Source organism: Rhinichthys klamathensis, unplaced genomic scaffold, assembly GCF_029890125.1.
Source record: "Rhinichthys klamathensis goyatoka isolate OS25496 unplaced genomic scaffold, OSU_Roscu_1.1 h1tg000289l_1, whole genome shotgun sequence".
NCBI lineage: Eukaryota > Metazoa > Chordata > Actinopteri > Cypriniformes > Leuciscidae > Rhinichthys > Rhinichthys klamathensis.
The window spans coordinates 323,783-345,644 of record NW_026606808.1 but is presented as its reverse complement, the minus strand read 5'-3'; the positions used below and the strand labels follow the sequence as shown (position 1 = coordinate 345,644).

Sequence of the window (21,862 nt, the reverse complement as noted above, 5' to 3'; positions counted from 1 at the left end):
AACAAAAAATTTCTATGATGCTGAATGTCATTGAACAAATAACAACACCCGATGTTTTATATTAATTCTTCTCGTACTCCAGCAAAGTAGGTGGCGGTATGAAGCTTTTACTTGGTTCGCAATCTGCTTGTCTTTGTTGCCATGTCTTTCTTTTATTCGTGTCTTTGCATTTGTTTGGTTATAAATATTGTAAATCGCGTTTGTGGAATTTATCGGCATACTTCCAGATTAAGGAGTTAACGACAAAAATAGCTTATTTTCACTTATTCAGAAGAAGAAAGTCGCTAATGTTTGCTAGTGTTTGCTAAAGCGTTTGCACGTTTATTTGGAGCGATCTGGCAACCCAGCCGCCTGTAAACTCTCCCCGCCTACCGCGAGACTTCATGAGTGCAGACTGACATTCTACTACAGCGTTTCACTTCAACTTCAAATGGATATATGAATGTATTATTACTATTATTGTTGACATTTGACTTTCTCCTCAAGTTATTCCTTTCGCATGAACAATGACAGAAGTTAAAGTAAAAAAAGAGTCAACGGACCCTGTAGATATCGAGAATCGGTGAGTTCAGCGCAGTTTTAACATGCGAGTCTTGGCCTGTAAACACAACATAACGCGTGGATAGATTTGTAGAAGCAATTAAAGTTAACATCAAAGCTATTTTGTAGACTTTGTTTATTGTAAGTACTTGAGTTAATGGCAAAACGAACCAAGTTTAGATCCAGAAGATGAGCGTCGTGGTAATGATATGTGAATGTTTTAATGTTGAGAAAGTTTAAAGGGATAGTGCACCCAAAAATGAAAATTCTGTCATAATTTACTCACAAAAACAACAACAACAAAATACTATGAAAGTCAATGGGGTCCATCAACTGTTTGGTTACTGACATTCTTAAAAATATCTTCTTTTGTGTTCAGCAGAAGAAACAAACTCTTACAGGTTTGGAACACTTTGAGGGTGAGTAAATGATGACAGAATTTTCATTTTTGGGTGCACTATCCCTTTAAGTGTTTTTGGTCAGAATTAAATGTTCAGTTTTGATCTTTCTTTTTGAGCTAACTGAGACAGGAAGATTTTTATCACCCTTTTAACATAACGAAGAGCAAAGGAATGTTTTTTTGTTGTTGTGCTTTGCAGAGAATTTCGGCAAATGTAGTGGATATTGCTCAAGGACCTTATTTTTTCCTCTATTAAAGGATAAAAGAGCTGTGTCAGCAGTTTCCACAAGGGATCACAGACCAGGTCATCCAGAATGACATGCCGCACGTTGAGGCGCAGCAGCGAGCCTCGGCCATCAACAGACTGCTGTCTGTGGTGAGATGTTCAGCTCCAGCTGACGGTGCATGAAACACGTGTCTCTGCTCTTTATACTCATGTGTGATTCTTCATTTCTGTTCTCAGGGTCAGTTAGACTTGCTCAAGAACAGCAATGGCCTTTTATACAGGCTTAAAGATCTTCAGTCTGCAAGGTTTGTCTCTTTAAATGCAAGCACATCATCTTAATTTGCTATATATAAATTTGTGTGTGTGTGTGTGTGTATATATATATATATATATGCTTGTGTGTGTGTGTTTTATAAATGTGCATACAAGCTTAATGAATTCAATTATTTATATATATATATGCACAGAAATTTAAATGTAAAGGCATTAAAATTCATTTTAAAATTTTATTATGTATAATTTATGCATTTATTTTTTCACAGTAAAGTAAAAGGCTCCGATAACCAAGAAAAACTAGTTTACCAAATCATAGAGGATGCTGGGAATAAAGGTAAAATGCATTTATTTATTGTTTGTGTTTAGCATTGTGTCAAGCATTGTTAAGCGACTGATCTATCTATATTGATAGAGTTTATTTTTAATTGCTTTTTCTGTTTTCTAAAGGAATTTGGAGCAGAGACATCAGATATAAGAGTAACCTTCCACTCACAGAAATCAATAAGATCCTCAAGAATCTTGAGAGTAAGAAACTCATCAAAGCGGTGAAGTCTGTTGCAGTGAGTTGATCTCCAAACATTTAGACGTTTAAAATGTTTAATTTACCTTAGACCTACTGAAAAGTCTTGGATTTTTCCCATCCAGGCCTCTAAGAAGAAGGTCTACATGCTGTACAACCTGCAGCCGGACCGATCTGTGACAGGAGGCGCCTGGTATAGCGATCAAGATTTCGAGTCCGAGTTTGTTGAGGTTCTCAACCAACAGTGCTTTAAGTTCCTGCAAAGTAAGGTTAGATTGTAATGTTTCATATTCCTCTTAATCTTTGTGATCTTGCATTTTTCACACTTTGAATTCTGCTCTTTCCTCGTTACCATAAAAAAAAAGGGACCAGTCAGTGCCAACATTTAATAATTTTCACAAAAATGTCATGGCCCCCAGAATATTTTGTTGTATGAATATCGCAACATACGATATATCAAAATAAAGAACAGAGCCTCTGCTTTTAAACAAAAAAACAAACATTTTATGCATACATTTTGAACAAAAAAACAAGAAAAGACTACATCCGGATCTGATTCAGAACAATGATCAAAAGATATAACGGGTAGATGAAGTCCATCAACACCCCCAAAGCTTCACAGTCCTATACATCTTCCTGGGCTCGACATTTCATTCGGTAACATTAGGCAGTTTTGATTTATATGATGATTAATGTTTGCTGATCGCATTAGCTTACCTATGCGTAAACAATGCTTTTATCGCATGTTACTTCTGCTTTGCCTGTGTTTTGATCTGAAGATTTTGTACTATTTCAGAAGAGGTGTAATAGCGCCCCCTACCGTATAACAGTGAAAACATGAATTGCTGGAAATTGTTGTGTCATCATAAATGATAGGGATGTCCCGATCAGGTTTTTTTGCCCTCGTCGAGTCATTTGATTTTGAGTATGCTACCGATACCGAGTCCCGATCCGATACTTATAATACATAAAAAAAGAATAAAGAAGAGAGAAAAAACCAGAGATGGGGGACTCGAGTCACATGACTTGACTCGAGTCGCAAATTTAAGGACTTGAGACTTGCTTGACTAAATTAAGAAAATGACTCGACTTGACTTTGACTTGAGATCCAATGACTTGAGACTTGACTTGACTTGAACTGTATGACTCGAGAATGACTTGATATACATTTTTATATAAATCATCGCAACATCCATTGATAAACAAAATGAAAGCAACGGAACCATTGACGTCAGTCATCAGATTCTGCGCGATTGCGTGACGCTGCACAAGCCCAGAAATAGCCTACATCCCGGTGAGCGCGCTAAATACAAAAACATCTCCCTGCATCGTATCTTTTTGGATATAAACACTAGAAAATTACCATATTCATGCAAGAAGATTTGTTGTACGCATAATAACTGGCAAGGGATATCGGACGACCAACCTCGAACAGTCGAACTTCATTCACCACGTCTAAAAGTAAGCTATGGCTTGTTTAACCTGTTTGTTATAGTTAATTTGACTATCTTTAAATCTAGAGAGAATAATATTGGTCAAAACAGCATGCCTCTTTATACACAATTATGTTTTCAAATGTAGCTTAATGTTGTCAATATTTAAATGATAATTAATGATGGTATGTTTTGTATAACATTTGCCACATTTCTTTTTAAATCATGCTTTAAAGCCAAAAATGTTGTTCTTTCCAATGACGAAAAACAATATAGAAAACTGTTAGTTTTGTCGTTTATGTTTCTCTTAATGTTATCAGGGGTGGTGGCAAAAAATGCCAGCAGAATTAATATGCACCCAAAATTCAAAATGTGGTGGAAAAATGGCCCTAGTATGAGTTATTTTCATAATTATAACATATATAAAAAATTAAAAAATATTTCCAGATTATTGGCGCGATTGCACATGTGATGATTTTATAAAACAGTTCAGTAAACAAAGAGTGAATATTGTGATGTGACATTTTAGACATAATATTCCAAATATTTTCTGTTTTTGCTCTATTTCTCCAATGACAATAGTTCCAAACAAGCCACAGAAAGAGTTATGCATATTTGTGATTCAGTGACCTAGTTGCTTAGTTCCAGAACGAATCTGTCATTTTGAACAAATCAGTTGACTGCTTCTATGACTCGTACATTAAGACGGTGATTTGGCGCCACCTATTGGCGGTTTTAACTTCATAATAGGCTAAATGCCAACGGCTGTTATATAACTTATATAAAGGGGATGCCAGTTTGAAGAATGCCATTTGGTGGCATAGGAACCATTATACTTGAATTGTGAATTGTTTAATACCTTTTAATGGTCTTCTGCAATGTTTGAGGCATATTTATTTTTTCATGCTTTAATGTTGGCCTAATTTCAGTTACATTTACATTTTAGGCTATGTAGTTTGAAATTGTATTTATTTTTTAGATTTTTATTGTAGTAACCACTCAGCTGTATGTGGAAATGCATATTTAAAAAAAATATGCTGCAAATAAAACCATGGTCCACAACTTATGTAGTTTTAACTCATTTTAATATATAAATTCAGTGAAATTATCAAACGTTTGAATGACTTGCCAGTGACTTGTGGCCCAAGCTACGACTTGACTTGACTTGCTTGACATAAGGCAGTGACTTGACTTGACTTGCTTGCTTTTATAAAAAATTGACTTGGACTTGCTTGAGACTCGAAGGTTAACACTTGAGACTTGCTTGTGACTTGCACATGTGTGACTTACTCCCACCTCTGGAAAAAACAGATCCAGAATGTTCCTTATTTTTTATTTAATTCACCTTATTTTAACATTCAACAAATCTGTTAACAAACAGAGCACTTCTGTGAGGTAGCTTGAACAATCAAGTAATAAATAACATAAAATCTTCACTTTTGGATTTTAGTGCAACAGTAAATATAGAAAAAGTCTAATATAAAAACAAATAGCACCTCAACTTAAAATACCCGGCAGTCATGTAAACAAAAAATAAAAATGTTTTAAAAGTGTATAAAAAAATAATGAGAATACATTAGGGGTGTAACAGTTCACAAAATTTGCGGTTCGGTTCGATACGATACAGCAAAAAGAAAGAAATGCCAGAGAAATTTCCTATTTATTAAAAGAAAAACTATTTTTAAATAAGTTTGAGTTTTCCTACATCTTGAAACTTTCAGGTTTATAAATGGGGGTAATCTTTGAAGGATGAACAAATAATGTTTTGGTAATCACGTTAAAAATTACATTTAAATATATATTTATATAATATTTGAGTTTTGAAGTTCAACATTAAATCCATGTTCATTCACGGTACAATGTTTCTCCTGGTTCCCACGTCAGCGCTGTTTGATCTAATAGAGATCTACGGTTAATAACGGAGAAATGTGAATGCTTCTCACTAGATCTCGCAGCGATGTTATTACTTCAGTGGCGAATTCAAATGTTTTCTTCACTGGATCTCTTAGCACAGTGTCGCTTGACCTCGCGCTGCACAGATGTTGCTGGTCCGAACTGATAAACGGTCCGTTAAGCACAATATAATGAGTAGCGCAGTTTCGTTCCGCTTTCATTACGTTTGCCATTTGATGTTGAGCAACGTTGTGGTAATCGCGCCAGCGTGGATTTTGTCTGCAGGGAAAATGGTCCTAGGAATCGTTCGGTTTGTATGCGTACCGAACCGGAAGCCTCGTACCGAAACGGTTCAATAATTACGAATACATGTACCGTTACACCCCTAATTTACATATATCCGAGTCCTGATCGGGAAGTAACGTCCGATTCCGATCGAGTCTGAAACCACGTGACGCGTGATCGGATCGGGACATCCCTAATAAATGATGGACAATTTCTTCAATGGCAGGGAAGTGTTGTGTCCTAAATGACAAAAAAAATCATTTAAATGGCGGTAAACACAACTGTTGTAAATTATGGACAATTCCATCATCGTTGTGTTGTAAACGAAGGAAAAAATCCGTCAATGGCGGGAAAGCATTGTGTCGTAAATGACAGAAAATTCCACCAATGACCGGAAAGAGTTAATAGAAATGTGTTTGTTTTTAGGCCGAAGCAGCGAGAGACAGTAAGCAGAGCCCCATGGTGCAAAGAAACAGCTCATTCGCCAATTCTCATGAAGTGTGGAAGTACATCTGTGAGCTCGGCATCAGCAAAGTGAGTGGGAATAATACCTTAATACTGCAGAGTTATTAAACGTGAGCTGAGTAGGTTTATTATATGGTGATGTTCCTGTGCGCAGGTAGATCTGTCCATGGAGGACATCGAGACCATCCTAAACACACTGATCTTTGATGGCAAGGTGGAGATGACCATAATCGCTGCTAAAGAGGGGACGGTGGGGAGTGTCGATGGACAGATGAAGCTCTACAGGGGAGTGAATCCCATAATTCAACCCACAGGCCTGGTCAAAACACCATGTGGATTGTGTCCGGTAATGTTGATATATTTCGAATAAATCATCAAAAGTCCGAATTTAACATGTTAATTTAATTAATAAATTATGGAAAACATAATGTGTTAAAATGCTTAACACATTTAATGCACCCGCCCCATCTCTGACCTATGTAGTTCATCTTATATTTCTTACAGTTGATTGGTGACAAACATGCATGGGCAACAATTCACTGCATAATGTAACTTATAGATCGCTGTTAGGTTGCTCCTAAAGTTCAATATATTGGGGCACAAAGTTGTCAGCCCTAATAATAAATAGGATAAAACATATTTTAGTTGATTACATCATGTGGTTTAATGTGCTAAGTTAACTCTTTGTGTTCTAGGTGTTCGATGACTGTCATGAAGGGGGTGAAATCTCTCCATCTAACTGTGTTTACATGGTTGAGTGGCTGGACTTCTGACCAGCCCAGCGGACGTCTTTGTTTTTCTCTGTGGAGAAAGTATTTTTCATGCAGCGATTCGATGCAGCTGAAGATTTCTTTTATTTATATTGAACATTAATGGCTTTAATAATACAAGCAGAGCAACACTGAGTGGATAAGAAGCAGCTTACATCAGCTTACATTTGGAGTCATAAAAAGACTGATGTATTTTTTTCTGTTTTGGTAATTGTTTTTGTTTTTTCACCCATAGATATGTCTTTAAAGATATACCTCAACCATTTCAATAAATAAAGGTTTGATCATTTGTTGATAGGTAGTCTATATATTGGACTGTGTTTGTGCACCTCTATAATTTCAATGCACTGCATCCATACTTTAGCAGATTGTTAATGACACTTATGTGTTTTTTTTAATAAGACAAATTCAATAAATCAGCACTGACCTCAAGTTAAAAAAAAGACTTGAATCTGCATTTGTGATTTACAAAAATTGCAAATGAAAAATATATTTACAGACAAAGCATTTGTGAAGACAACTGTTGTCATGACGGGGCATATTTTATATATTAAAAATATTTTATTTTATAATTGAGCTTTTATATGTCATATTACATAATTTCGCATGGTTAATATAATGCTTCAAATGTTGTTCTTAAACTCCTTTAAAAAAATCGTCAAAGCTTTTATATATATATATATACATAGTGTAATTTGCTCACTTGAACTTTTTTTTTATTATTATTTCCACGTTTTATTTTATTTTTGGGACTCTTTATTTTACTTATTCGGACAATTACGTTTTCTTTACTGGAATTTTTGCATATGAAGGATTCTAAATATTGTGGTCGTTGTTTACGAGTTTTTCTTTTCTTAAATGTTGCCCTTTTTCAAGTGAGTAATTTTCGCTATGATTGTTCAAGTTGTATTTAGTGCATACAAAACGTAGTCACGACTCCAAGACCATGGGAGCGACTTTACCCGCGTAAATTTGGTTATAGCCTAGTCTATTTTCAGTGTATTCTTCATGAGGTGACTGCAGGGTGAAGAGTGAATAAGGGCAGACTTTGGGAACGAGTGGGAGAGGTCCGTCGGGGAGGGAAGCAATGGAGCCGGTTTAGGGCAGTTTAAGCCCTACAGCCAACAGTGTCCCGTGTAAAGCGGTCACTTCTCACTTCCACTTTCCACAGTTACAAATCTATATCTGGAGTTTACGGCGATACGACAGTAGGTGGCGATGACTGGCTGCTCTTTATGAGAGAGTCATCATTTATCCAGCAGATTCGATCAATATAAATTCATTCAGGAATGAAACGAGGCGACGAGTTACTGAATAACTATTCACTGTCTCAGAATAGAGATATGCTTTGGCTTTGTTTGGTACTATTGTCGGTGATGGAGCGAAAATAGACAAAATAATTGGCAATGTTGTGTCTAAAATATACTCTATATACAGTATCATATTTATATTATATATAAATACCTGATAAATACACACACACATAAACTACTGTTTTTTTTTTAAGGCATACATTTTTTTCAGCAAGGATGCATTAAATTGATCAAGAGTGACAAATATTTACATTGTTGAAATGACTTTCAAATAAATGCTCTTCTTTTGACCTTTCTATTCAAATAACCCTAAAAAGTTGTATTACGGTTTCCACAACAATATCAATCAGCACAACATGCTTTCAACATTAATAATAACCATCAGAAATGTTTCTTGATTATATAATTATAAAATCATCATAGAATAAGTAATAATGCTGAAAATGCAGCTTTGATCACAGGAATAAATTACATTTAAAAATATATTCGAAAGTTTTTATTTGAAATAGTAATACTATTTCACAATATTACTGTTTTTACTGTATTTTTGATCACATAAATGCAAACTTGGTGAGCATAAGATATATTGGGTAAACTTAAAAGTTATACATACATTGTACAATGCTTGTGTTCAAAATGGAATCACTAAATTTTGGTATAACAATTTTATTCACTCATTATATGTTCTAATAGGCCATGCATTTTCTTTTCAGCATCTCGGTCTGTTCGCATGTTCTGCCAAAGCATTCATAGATGATGAAGAGACCAAAAGGTGTTTATTACATCTATAATGTGACACATCACGCATTTTTATCACAGTCTCGCGCGCAGTAGCCATAGTAACCGGCCAGAGGGGCGCTTAGCAACACGAGAGGAGGAGGCGCAGCATCATCTACCGAGAACGAAGGAAAAACAACCGATGCATCGACCTTCATTTCATCCACACCTGCTGCTGATGGAGAAAACTGAATGTGATATCGTTTACATTTTGTTTTGTAATTATTAAACACCCTTAAAGGTACATTCAGCGCTTTTTATTGTAAATCTCAATTGGCGCGATGAAGTTCGTCGTGGTTTTGGTGTCCGCCGGCCTCCTGGCTTTTCTTGGCGCGGTCATCTGCATCATCGCCAGCGTGTATTCGCGATCATCCGCCGCTGCGCCCCAGGCGCTCTCCGACAACCGCTCGCTCTCACTGCTGGAGCCGCTGCCGGGATCCGTGGCGCGCGCCGGCCCGCTCGGAGCTCTCCATGGTGCTGAATCCTATGAAGGAGGCGGATTGGACATCGGCCTGGAGATACCGTCGCTCAATGAATTGAGCACTGGGGACGTGACTGGGCCGAGTCCCAAGCAGTTCACCCTCGATCGACTCATTTGTACCCCTGTTCCCATCAGTGATTGCAAATCGAGGGATTTGAGACAACAAGCCGATGACCCGTTTGCCGACGAGGAGGACTGGAGCCTCCGCACCACTGCTGAGGAGCTCCGACAGATCGTCATGCAACAAAACGACCAGATCCTCATGGACCAGAGGACCATCACGGAGCTAACCGGGAAACTCACGGAGTGTGAGAACGGACTGGAGGAGAGGACTCTGCACGAGCGGAGTATGGGAGTGTGGGCGAGCAACCGGCGCCACATGGCCGGGGATGATGTGAGCAGCTCGGTTGCAGTGCAGCTGCAGACGGCGCGGGCTGTGGAGGAACTGGAGAGAGCGATTCTTCAACTTAAAGATCGCATAGAGAAGTTGGAGGTTGGTAATATTAATAAACTCTTTAAAACTTGTCTGTATAATTCTCTGTCTGAAAGGGAATTTGGTGCCATGGGGCAGGGGAAACAGTTTTGTAAATAAACTTGTTTGCAAAGATGCATCAAAATGCTTGGGGGTTTTGGGGAGAAGTGTCCCTGTTCATAGATATTGTAGTATGTCTCTGTGTCTCTTTCTCACCTTGACATTGATTCCTTTCCCCTCCATCTTGTTCATCTCCTGAAAGGCATATGCATAAATCATGAGGGATGAGAGAATAGTACAGGTTCTCAGCTGATTTGTAGATGTTGTGATATAGATTTATGGATCAGAGTAAAAAAAAATCGTTTTTTATTAATTGAAATAAAGCTGGAATAAAATAAAATATAAATATCATGTGGGAAAACTGGTCAACTAACTGAAATTAAATAAGTTGAAGTACTAAAATTGCTAAAATTATAACTGACATAAAAAATACATTTAAAGCTATAGAAATATAAAAAAAAAAATAAAAAAATTACAAAAAGTAAAATTTAAATGAAAATTTAAAATATAAGCTATTTTAAAATATTTAAAATAATAAAATACATAAATAACAATGTTACGGATTAGTATAGTCAATAATGAAAATGGTGTCATCATTTAAAGAGGTTAAAGGTAATATCTTGATTTTATGCTAGATATCCTGTTCATTAGGGCAAAATTGCATTATAATTGAAACATGCATTTTCTGCAAAACTGCTTTGAAACTATATGTATTGTGAAAAGTGCTATACAAATAAATGTGAATTGAATTTACTCAACCTTTTGTCGTGCCAAAGCCATATGACTCTATTCTGAGGAACCATAAGTTTTGAAGAATGTTGTGATCGCTCTTTTCTATGCAATTAGGAGCGCTCAAGCTTCCAAAAGGATGTAAAAGCAACAAAAAATAATTTAAAAAGTAGTTTGTATAACTCATACATCATATTTCAAGTCTTCTAAAAACATATAATAGGTGTTTGAGGGTCAGAAATAATACTAACATCAGCTCTTGCTCTCTTTGAATGCGAAAAGTTTTTCTAATTCAACAGCACATCATTTTTTAAGTTCTTGTAATGCAAATTAATCTAATATAATCAGATAAACATGCTAAACAGGATAAATTAGGTTTTGCAATAATGACCTCTTGCATAATTCTCTCTCAGTTGGAAATCGGCCCTGCAGCGTTGAACCACACTGAGCACACTGTGAGCACATTGGGGAGCGTAGTGGTGGGCGAGCCTGGCAGGCCTGTGGAGGATCTGGAGGGAGAGCTGGAAAAGAAGATTAGACTGCTGGAGAAGGAGAGGAAGAACCTGCGCAAAGAGACCCAGAGCCACCACCAGCACATCGACCAGGGACTCAACACCCTGCAAGAGCGTATTGCAGAGCTGGAACAGAGTAAGGAGGAGGGTTGGGTCCAACACAGGCGAAATGGGGGGAAATTGTCTCTCGATTTTAAACTCATTCTCTTAATCTTTTCTCCTCAGGTCTTACAGATTACAGTTACCCCCAAGGGTATAAACTTTCCTTCCCCGTGCGGACTAACTACATGTATGGGCTTGTCAGGCGGAATATTCCAGAGATGTACGCCTTCACGGCATGTCTGTGGCTCAAGCCTGCCGAGAGTGGAATTGGGACACCATTTTCCTATGCTATACCGGAACAACCCAATGAAATTGTCCTGTTGCAGGGAATTCATAATCCTGCAGAACTACTCATCAATGATAAGGTAAGACCCGCCACACCTTCCATTCGCAGCAACCTTGCAGAATACAGTTGATGGACTCAACCGTTCCCTCCATTTACAGGTGGCACAGCTGCCTCTATCTTTGCCGCAGGGCATCTGGCAGCACATATGTGTGAGTTGGACCCTACGGGATGGAGTTTGGAAAGCATATCAAAGCGGAAAGTTGAGAGGACGGGGTGAAGGGTTATCCGCATGGCACCCAATCAAATCCGGGGGCGTCTTGGTATTGGGACAGGAACAGGTGAGCAAAACAGGGAGTTCTGGAAGAGTCTTGAAAGTACCCCTTCACTCTCTGAAAAAATTGCTCAAATTTGAACCTTTAGGCGTGCAACAGCTTGTCAATGGGGCAGTACCCTTTGCACCCCATACAAGTTTCATAGTAGTGCCCTAAATGGTAAATTTTTCAACTCTAAGCTACTAGTGCACCAGTGACAAACTGTTTTACCCCTTAAGGTACAATTTTTGCAATTTTTTTCCCTGACACTGTTTGCGTCCTTCAGGAGTCGTTAAGGTACAAAGGTGTAGCTTTGAGGGTACTACCCCTTTGACAATGTGTTGTTCCTTGAAGGTACCATTTTTGCACATTATTTTTGATGCAAATGTGTATATCGATGTGTAACCCTTCGGCTCTCCTTGGCTTCACTGCAGGACACCCTTGGTGGGCGGTTTGATGCATCCCAGGCTCTTGTTGGGGAGCTTTCATTATTTAACCTTTGGGACCGGGTGTTGTCGCCAACAGAAGTGGCCGCTCTGGCGGCTTGCCCAGAATCGCCGCGGCTGGGGAACGTGGTGCCCTGGACGGACCGAGATGTGGACGTGTTTGGTGGGGCTGTCAAGGACCATGTGGACCCCTGTATTCAGAGCTCCCATCCCCGGCAATGAACGGGACCATACCTTTCTTTTTTAAGGAGGTGGTAAATAAGAAAAAAAAGGCTTGAAATGTATGACAATTGTGCTGTGGTCCCGGTCTAGTTAAAGAATGTATTTACCGTAGAGCTACACTCTCTCTGAGTGTCCGTTTCTGCAGGGAAGGGATTTGTCTGTGTGTGTGTGATTGTGTTCGTTCGGATAGAGCTGCTGCCGATGGCTTTTAAAGGCCTGTTTGTGTCTCGTGTTGCTTGTGTTATTTCATGCCCTTCTTCTTAAAGCATTACCGCACAGTGGTCCCTTCATATTTAGAGAATGTTTTAATAAGATGGATGTGGCTCATTATCACAGCACTTGTCTTGCTCTTGTTTCATTATTTGTGTAAAGTGGAGCTTTCGCTTCTTTCCCAGAGCAGCCTTTTGCTTACTTGTTTTTATTACACTGCTTTTTCAGTCCGGCAGCACCTAAAGGTGTACAACGTCTTATCTTTATCAGAACATGTCTTAAAATGTTGATATTTTTGCATCTGGTGAAATGGGTCATTACTCTGCAATGTATGTTCAGCGAGATCCAAAAATATTTGAACCAAAACGTGTTATTTGAAGCTTAGTATCTTAAACGTCACACTAAATTTTGAAGATCTGATGTGCAGCCCACTCACTATGAAAATATGAATGTAAAACAGTATTTAGCATCTTGTCGTGTTACCTTTGCATTGCACCTATAGCCCTCCTTGCCCCATCACAGAGAAAAGCTTAGGGAAGTGCCTGTCTGTTTCTTTGACTCTTGCTATTGGTTGATGATCAGCTGTAATGTCAGTGTAGTGCTTCTTCATATTTGCACCACCAAGGATCTACAATGATTTTGTGACAAATGTGGATGAAAATATTAAAAAGGTGAAGAAAATAAATATGAGAGTGCATTGTCTTGTCTACCTGTATATATGTTTACTTTTTAAATGTCATGAAACTTAACAGCAGAATTCTTGTTTTTTCTATCTATCTATCTATCTATCTATCTATCTATCTATCTATCTATCTATCTATCTATCTATCTATCTATCTATCTATCTATCTATCTATCTATCTATCTATCTATCTATCTATCTATCTATCTATCTATCTGTCTACCGGTATCTATCTATCTATCTATCTATCTATCTATCTATCTATCTATCTATCTATCTATCTATCTATCTATCTATCTATCTATCTACTCGATCTATCTATCTATCTATCTATCTATCTATCTATCTATCTATCTATCTATCTATCTATCTATCTATCTATCTATCTATCTATCTATCTATCTATCTATCTATCTATCTATCTATCTATCTATCTATTGATCATGACTGTTATAAGAGTTTAAAGTGGATTTATTATTCACTACTCCTTAGACCAATCCTAAGCAAAACATGAAACATATACATGAAGTAACACTGTACATGCACAATGAGATTATAATTGGCTCAATGTTTAGAATGAAAATCTATGCAAATCCTGGTTATTCTCATTCTCATCCTCTCATTCACTCTCTCCATGCTGCTGCTGAATAATAGATGTGTGTTAATCACCCCCTCCATCACACTCACAGACCCCTGAAGCTTCTCTCCCACCAGAAACCTTCTCTCTCTCTCTCTCTCTCTCTCTCTCTCTCTCTCTCTCTCTCTCTCTCTCTCTCTCTCTCTCTCTCTCTCTCTCTCTCTCTCTCTCTCTCTCTCTCTCTCTCTCTCTCTCTCTCTCTCTCTCTCTCCCCCTCTCTCTCTCTCTCTCTCTCTCTCTCTCTCTCTCTCTCTCTCTCTCTCTCTCTCTCTCTCTCTCTCTCTCTCTGTGTGCATTTCCTCTGCTCTGTACAATCTGTATTTGCCATTTCACTTAATTTCATCTTTTCAATAATGTTTAAAGTTATATGTTAAAGTTAAATTATAAACAAGCAACTGGGCAAGAAAACAAAATCACATAAAAAATAATACCATAACAAGGATGGTGTACAAAGGCTACCTTTATTCCCTGCAGCATCTGTTTGACACATTCATAAAGTGACTCTTTTTTAGTAAGTGTCACTGTGTTCAATGTGCAGCCAGACTCTCATCTGTTGCAAGCCTCTTCTCTCCTTCTCATAAGGTACCATTCTTAACCTCCTTTTATATTCTTGCTCACATCAGAGGTTAGATTATCCCCTCCCCCTGCTTTTATTTGTAAATCTATCTAGTAACTGAAAATCCCCTATAATCCACAAATCAAAGCATGGTCTGTCTGGGAAACTCACGGAAAGCTTTTAGATGATCAAATGCTGTGCCGCAAAATCCGAATGCATTTAAATACTGCATATCCTAACCTACAAATGGCTAGCTTAACGCTGTCCCTGAATATACTAAATTGGGATATAGGAGAAAGTATTTAAAATCACACACAAGCTTTATTGCACTGGTGTGAAGTTTATCTGCTGTTAACTTTTAACCGCAGAGCTATAATTCATGCCTTTTATTTGACTGAAATGGGGAACTAAAAAGGTTTTTATTTGGTCAAGTAAGTGATTATTTTACAAAAAATGACAGTACTGCAGTAGTGTAAATTATAATATAACTGTAAACTCTTGCTGGCAGGTCTCAGATCAGTGTGACAGTTATCTGGGCCAAACTCAGCAGCTGTGCACAGATGTATCTAGAGCTTAATGCAGGTCAGTAAAAAGTGAGAGAAAACAACAAAGATGAATGCAGTGGGACAGATGCAGCATCTAGAGGGCAGTTTTCTGACACAGATGCTGTCTGTGCTCATAAAATACTGAGCTTAAATGGATAGTTTACTAAAACAATTCTGTTTTCATTTACTTGTTGTGTGGATAAAATATGTGTTAATATGCAGCGTGAAGTTTTGGAATGACATGAAGGTAAGTAAATAATAACATAGCTTATATTCATTTTTGGGTGAATTATTTTTAAAGAGTTTTTTTGCAAGTAATAATGTTTATTATATATTTTAAAGTCACTGTGAAAGTTGACAATTCTTTTTTTTTTTTTTATGGAATATTTTAGTATTTATTATAAATGATTTATCTGTGCACATCATTATGTTAAATCTACATGCCCCTGTAATCCTAAGTCAAAATTGCAGTGACATCTCTTCTTTTCTTTGATGATGCGTTTACTGGCATGAGGGCGGGGCAACCAATAGCAAACCAGTTCGCAATAAACAAAAGTCCCACCCATTTGTTCTTGTTTGAGAAGCCATTTCACGCGGATATACGTCACATTAGGGAATTAAAGACAACCATAACTTCTGATTAATGCTGACTTTATACATAAGTGATCCGTTGAATGTTTAAAGTAACCTTTTCCAAAAATATACCAATGAAATGACCATTATTTATTACTCAATGCCACAATAAGAGGTATTAACCTACATTATTAACAGCATTAGCTGCCAGACAAAAAAAGTTACATAACATTCCAGTGCTTTTAAAATATTACATGTTTTCATTGCTTTAGTTTTGTTTTAAGTTTGTTCCAAAAGTTTTATTTATAATTTTAAGTCTATAAACTATTGTTTCTTTTTTTGCCAGTAAAGCATTGTTTTGTTTGGAAAAGTGCTATATGAATAAAATGTGCTTGCTTGCTATAAAATGTATAAATGTGGATTGCAAAGATCCAACTTCTTGTGAATTCTGTATTTTCTTAATCAAATTAAAAACATTGCATGATGTTTAGCCTTTTAATCTTTACATTCCATATCACCCCAGTTTTCTTTCAAAATAATCCTTCCAAAATAATCTTGAGTAAATGCAATGATAATAAAAACAAATTCAAATTGTTTCATTTTTTCCCAAAACATTCTTAACTGTATAAATCCTATGTAGTATTTTCAGATACGTATTTAATGTGCATTTTCCATGCTTTGTCCCAACAGACATTACGAAATAAAGAAAATCTCGCCAAATGACAAAATACAGGTGCATGACGTATTCTTGAACTCCTTGACCGACACGCCAAAGGACCAATCAAGATGAGCTTAATTTTGCGAGAGGCGGGGCTACGCTCTCAGCTGACGCGCAGGAGTGGTTGCTATGGTGGACATGTCTCCTTAGCGACGTCTGTTTTAGCTCACATAACTTGAGTTTTCTTTCACTACGGTACGTAAATGTCTCTTCACACCTTACGGATTCGTTTATATGCAACGTTAAATGCTTAGGTAGTGAAACGACTAGTGGAAATAGAAGCTAGAGACCGAGTCAATCAAGTGAGCTAACAATGCTAACAAGCTAGCAGGTTTCCTAATATTATACTGTTTGCTTTCCAAAGCAAAGCTAGCTTCATAAACATGCAGAACTATTAGTAACCACTTTAAAATATGCTTTTATATTACATTTATATTATCCAAAAAGTACTATGGTATTAACGTTGTTTGGACAATGTAACTTACCATGGTAATATCATGTCATTAAATTAAACCCTTATAATAGAAATGTCATTGTATTCTTTGAAGTACGTTTTCTGTACTATGGTATATATCAAAATACCATGGTATTAATGATACCACAGTTTCCCATTCTCATCTTAGATTTATTAAAAGATTTATGATTTCTGGTATCTTACATCTGTTGATGTTTCCTCATCTAGAGCTAAACATCATGGCAGAGACAGTTGATGGCAAGAAGGACGAGGCAGACTATAAGAGACTACACAGCTTTCCTCTTATACGGGTAAAAATTGTTGCCTAAATGGATTTGAATTTTCCTCAATCTCATTGTAATAGGTTCAAATTCTGGGTATGGATTTTTATGGTGCAGCTTGTCAAATACAATTAACCAAAAATCACACTTTGGAAACCAGCAAAAAATCTTGTAACATTAATACTTCTCAGTCATTACAAAAAAAAAAAAAAAAAGAAAAGAAAAGAAAAAAGGAAACACTTTACAATAAGGTCTCATTTGTTAACATTAGTTAATGTATAAACTAACATGAACTAACAATGAGTAAAACATTAGGCCTATTTATTAATCTTTGTTAATGTTAGTAAATAAAAATACAGTCATTCTTTGTTTGTTCATGTTAGTTCTCACAGTGCATTAACTGATGTTGACAAATATATATACAACTTTTGATTTTAACAATGTATTAGTTAATGTTGAAATTAACTAAGACTAATAAATGCTGTAAAAGTATTATTAATAATTAGTTTGTGTTAACAATAGTTAACTAATGAAACCTTATTGCAAAGTGTTTCCAAAAATTAAATAAATAAACATGAGAACATTTGATGTATAAAATCATCATACAAATACCCCCCCCCCCCCCCCCCCCCCCCACAAGTTATGAATATTATAAACTATGGAAGCTTCTATCCGCCAAAAAAAAAAAAAGAAATCTTACAATTCTCACAAATGTACCCCCCCTCCCCCCTTAACACAGTGTACGTTTCTTTGGACAAAAGCGTCTGTCAAATGCAAAAATGTTAATGTCAATTAGAGCTGCACGATTAACCGTTAAAAGATCACAATTTCGATTGAAACGCACTTATTCCTTAATGACAATAATTCTCCTGTGTCTATTAAACCTTTGACAAAATCACAGCAGAACATTCAGATCTGTGTTTGTGCTGTCGCTGACCCAGAGAAAGCAGTTGCCAGGTACTAAACAGCTTCACAAATAGTATTTTCAAAATCACAGTATCATTATTTCTGTTACAAATATTCATAATATCATAGAAGTACTGGGATAAAAGTTTATAGTTCAGATATAAACACTGATGTCTACAGTAGTGATTAAAATATAGGAAATATTTACACGTTAAATAACGATTGAATCGATTACATCGTTACACCAGTAGGTGGCGACAAGTGACTGTTAAAAATGTATTTGTCATTGAATCATTCAATCAAGAGGTTCGTTCAATAACGCTGATTGAAACGTTTCAGTAATTAAACAAGTGAAGTATTAATGAGCGAGTCATTGAATCATTCATTCAAACCATTTTTTGTCTAAATTATTCATTCAAATTAAAGCTGCAGTCCGTAGCTTTTTTGGGTTAAAAATTATCCAAAATAAATTTTTGAAAAATACATAACCAGCCAAAACCTATCTGCTTGCCTTAGCTCGATTCAAAGCAGTAAGCTTGTAATAATGTTTTTAATTCCAGTGGTACTGGTGGATTTCCGCGGGAGATTCGAGCATGTCTTTGCGTCATGACGTCACATCTGTACACATAAAGAAGGAGTCTCGGCTAGTATAAGCTATATTGAGTCATGACGTCACATCTGTACACATAAAGAAGGAGTCTCGGCTAGTATAAGCTATATTGAGTCATGACGTCACATCTGTACACATAAAGAAGAGTCTCGGCTAGTATAAGCTATATTGAGTCATTACGTCACATCTGTACACATAAAGAAAAGTCTCGGCTAGTATAATCTATATTGAGTCATGACGTCACATCTGTACACATAAAGAAGGAGTCTCGGCTAGTATAAGCTATATTGATACATGACGCCCCATCTGTACACATAAAGAAGGAGTCTCGGCTAGTAGGCTATATTGCGTGTGAGGATGTTGGAGGTGGAGATTTATAGCCTTTTCTCACAGCACTTGATATAATTAAACTTATTAATTTGATGGCGGATCCAGAAAGGTTCAAACGACAATCATCAGTGACAACTGGAGACTCGGACTTCGGAGTGGCTACAGAAAAAAAGAGACTGCAACCGGACCCATGCGAAAACAAGGATACATATCGGAAGGACATTACATGTAGTCACGCAATGCTGACGTTGTTAACATTAACAATTTGAGAACAAAGTATAATTTTCACGGTTTTGCGTGATATGATAACTTATAAGCGATTGTTAGATTTAATCAGCGCGATTTTCTGCAATGTCAGAACCAGAACAAAAGTGGATGTTGCATACTTGTTCAAATGACATTTTCCGGCGAAAATTATAATGTTGGTCTTACTTCCAAAAAGAATAATCTGTGATTCTGAATGCCAGTATCGACACCGGCGTGGTGACTGACAGCTGCACAGTCTCCTCAAACACTGTGTTCATCCGCACTGTGCCGTGTCGAGGGTGTCGAAGTACAACTCATGTAAAGTTGATAATTCTGCGAATGACTGCAATTGCAGATTTCGAACAGAGATGGCGACAAAGAGGGAAAACTGCGGACTGCAGCTTTAAGAAAACATTTAAAAAAGACTGCAGCAGTTACCATTTTGTCAGAACCTCTAGTAAATTACATTATTGTGTTGTCTGTTTAGGATCATGGGAGAATCGCGATCTCTATTTGAAACAAAAAATCGTGATCATGAATCATGCAGCTCTACTGTCAATAGTCCCCTCAGACACTATGTGAGAAACTGGCATAACAAAAAAAGGTTTTATTTTGTGTCTGTGCAGCTGCCTTTAACCATGAAATATGCGGGTCAAAACATCATAATTATATAAATGCTGTACGCACATTCCACAATACGTCAGAGTGTCGACACTTTGCAGGCATGTTAATGACCCTTTATTAAAAATAAAAAAAATCACAAAACATCAAACCACCATGAATCGATGTGGGTCAAATTGAGCCGCTACATATATTCCCTCCACAGCACACAGATATGCCTGAGGAGATGCGGGTGGAAACCATGGAGCTCTGCGTTACGGCGTGCGAGAAGTTTGCCTCTAATAATGAGGTTAGCTCACATTCCCATCTAGGAGAAGTAGTTGAGATATTAATAAGATCTCCTTTGTGATTCCTAACGTTATTTCCTTCTCAACAGAGCGCCGCTAAAATGATTAAGGAGTCGATGGATAAGAAGTTTGGGAACTCTTGGCATGTGGTGATTGGCGAGGGCTTTGGTTTCGAAATTACACACGAAGTGAAGAATCTTCTTTACATGTTCTTCGGTGGAAGTCTGGCGGTGTGCGTATGGAAGTGTTCCTAACTCAAAACACTGAATGACTCACTTTTCATGTGCTTTCTGACTTTATAATGGATGTGCCACAAGTATGTATATGTTTCTTTATTGTTTGATTATATATCCTGTACTGAACAGGGTGCATCATTTTGTACATTTATTTTTGAATGTAGCATTTTATGTTTTCATCTTCATATTAACAGTTGGCAGGCAGGCCATCTGTGGGTTTTATTGTCCATCTCTGCCACTCTTTTTCTCCATCTGTCTCCTTTCTGTCCGTCCTGTTTATCATTTCTATTCCTTCCATTTTTTTTATGAATGGAAAAAGTATTTTTATAAGACAAAATACTATTTTTTTAATTATTATGTGAATACGTATGATCTGCTTTGAATACTTCCGATATTTTATAAGAGTTGTACATTTTGCACAGCTGCAATGTGTGTTTGTTTTTATTAATTAATGACTATTATGTCATTGTCTTGTGTAATAAAACCCCAATAGAAGTGAAACTCTTTTGTACCTTTTTATCTTACACTCTTAAAAATAAAGTTACTTAAGGGAGGCTTTTTGCACCATATGCCAATAAAAAACTATTTTTGGTTCCCCAAAGAAATTTTCAATGAACAGTTGAATTGAATTCTTTGAATGAACAACATCTTAAAAATGTAGAACCTTTTTCCACTATAAAGAACCTTTGGTAGAATGAAAACATTCCATTGATGTTGAAGGTTCTTCATGGAACCAAAGTGGCAATAAAGAACCTTTATTTTGAAGAGTGCACTTAACTTAAAATGACAGAAAAGTAAGCCATCCCTGGAAAAAAAACAACTCCATTAAAATATTAGCAACTTCCCCAACACTGCTTTTAAATGGTTGTCAGTGGAGAAAAATACCATGATCCTTTGGTCTAAAGCTAACCACATCCTGTGTCGGGCGATATAAGTGGTTTTAAAGAGCATGGGTTCAAATGTTGAGTTGTTGAGGCTCATTTTATTGACACATTATTGCACAAGGGAGTGTAGAAATCTGGCTCAGAGCATCTGTTTACACACACACACACACACACACACTGACCTGCTGTCAGGTTACTGTGCCCTTCTTCCCATATACACACAGTAACCTTTCTTTGCTCACCTTTTTCATACCTACAGCAAAAGTACATCCACTTGTGCATCAGGTATAGCACATTATGCTTAAGTAATAATTTACCACATTTTGTCATCATTTACTAATTTCATGCTTCTGTGGAGGACAATAAACAGATATTTAGCAGAATGTTAATGCTGCTCTTTTACGTTCAATGAAAGTGCTTGGCCACAGGTGCTGTCAAGCTCAAATTTTTTTTATATATATATATATATATATATATATATATATATATATATATATATATATATATATATATATATTTCAAACACCGAAATCTCCTCTGCTGCAGCATTTAAATCTTATTTGCATT

The 21,862-nt window shown here is 36.8% G+C and overlaps 3 protein-coding genes across 3 annotated transcripts; all 3 read left to right on the top strand.

Annotated features, from left to right (window-relative positions):
* Nucleotides 1-272: 272 nt before the first annotated feature.
* polr3f (polymerase (RNA) III (DNA directed) polypeptide F) lies at nt 273-7,008 on the top strand. Its single transcript, XM_056269695.1, has 9 exons — nt 273-562; nt 1,199-1,316; nt 1,404-1,471; nt 1,709-1,776; nt 1,890-2,002; nt 2,088-2,231; nt 6,000-6,107; nt 6,193-6,384; nt 6,734-7,008. Exons 1-9 carry the CDS (start codon nt 507-509, stop codon nt 6,809-6,811), a joined length of 945 nt encoding a protein of 314 aa, XP_056125670.1. The 5' UTR covers nt 273-506; the 3' UTR covers nt 6,812-7,008.
* A 1,934-nt stretch (nt 7,009-8,942) lies between these two features.
* Nucleotides 8,943-12,967, top strand: nptxrb (neuronal pentraxin receptor b). Its single transcript, XM_056269689.1, has 5 exons — nt 8,943-9,872; nt 11,054-11,288; nt 11,378-11,619; nt 11,699-11,878; nt 12,286-12,967. The coding sequence occupies exons 1-5, from the start codon at nt 9,180-9,182 to the stop codon at nt 12,517-12,519; spliced, it is 1,584 nt and encodes a 527-aa protein (XP_056125664.1). The 5' UTR covers nt 8,943-9,179; the 3' UTR covers nt 12,520-12,967.
* Nucleotides 12,968-16,528: 3,561 nt separating this feature from the next.
* On the top strand, nt 16,529-20,912 carry dnal4b (dynein, axonemal, light chain 4b). Its single transcript, XM_056269745.1, has 4 exons — nt 16,529-16,635; nt 17,123-17,205; nt 20,094-20,177; nt 20,265-20,912. Exons 2-4 carry the CDS (start codon nt 17,134-17,136, stop codon nt 20,427-20,429), a joined length of 321 nt encoding a protein of 106 aa, XP_056125720.1. The 5' UTR covers nt 16,529-16,635; nt 17,123-17,133; the 3' UTR covers nt 20,430-20,912.
* Nucleotides 20,913-21,862: the final 950 nt, after the last annotated feature.

Excerpts from the sequence above, each read along its gene's own strand:
- polr3f (XM_056269695.1), top strand. The coding sequence starts at position 507 with ATGACAGAAGTTAAAGTAAAAAAAGAGTCAACGGACCCTGTAGATATC. Across the intron at positions 1,472-1,708 it reads AAAGATCTTCAGTCTGCAAG|TAAAGTAAAAGGCTCCGATA; the intron begins GTTTGTCTCTTT and ends ATTTTTTCACAG. Across the intron at positions 2,003-2,087 it reads AAGCGGTGAAGTCTGTTGCA|GCCTCTAAGAAGAAGGTCTA; the intron begins GTGAGTTGATCT and ends TTTCCCATCCAG.
- dnal4b (XM_056269745.1), top strand. The coding sequence starts at position 17,134 with ATGGCAGAGACAGTTGATGGCAAGAAGGACGAGGCAGACTATAAGAGA. Across the intron at positions 17,206-20,093 it reads ACAGCTTTCCTCTTATACGG|CACACAGATATGCCTGAGGA; the intron begins GTAAAAATTGTT and ends TTCCCTCCACAG. Across the intron at positions 20,178-20,264 it reads AGTTTGCCTCTAATAATGAG|AGCGCCGCTAAAATGATTAA; the intron begins GTTAGCTCACAT and ends CCTTCTCAACAG.
- nptxrb (XM_056269689.1), top strand. The coding sequence starts at position 9,180 with ATGAAGTTCGTCGTGGTTTTGGTGTCCGCCGGCCTCCTGGCTTTTCTT. Across the intron at positions 11,289-11,377 it reads TATTGCAGAGCTGGAACAGA|GTCTTACAGATTACAGTTAC; the intron begins GTAAGGAGGAGG and ends TTTTCTCCTCAG. Across the intron at positions 11,620-11,698 it reads AACTACTCATCAATGATAAG|GTGGCACAGCTGCCTCTATC; the intron begins GTAAGACCCGCC and ends CTCCATTTACAG.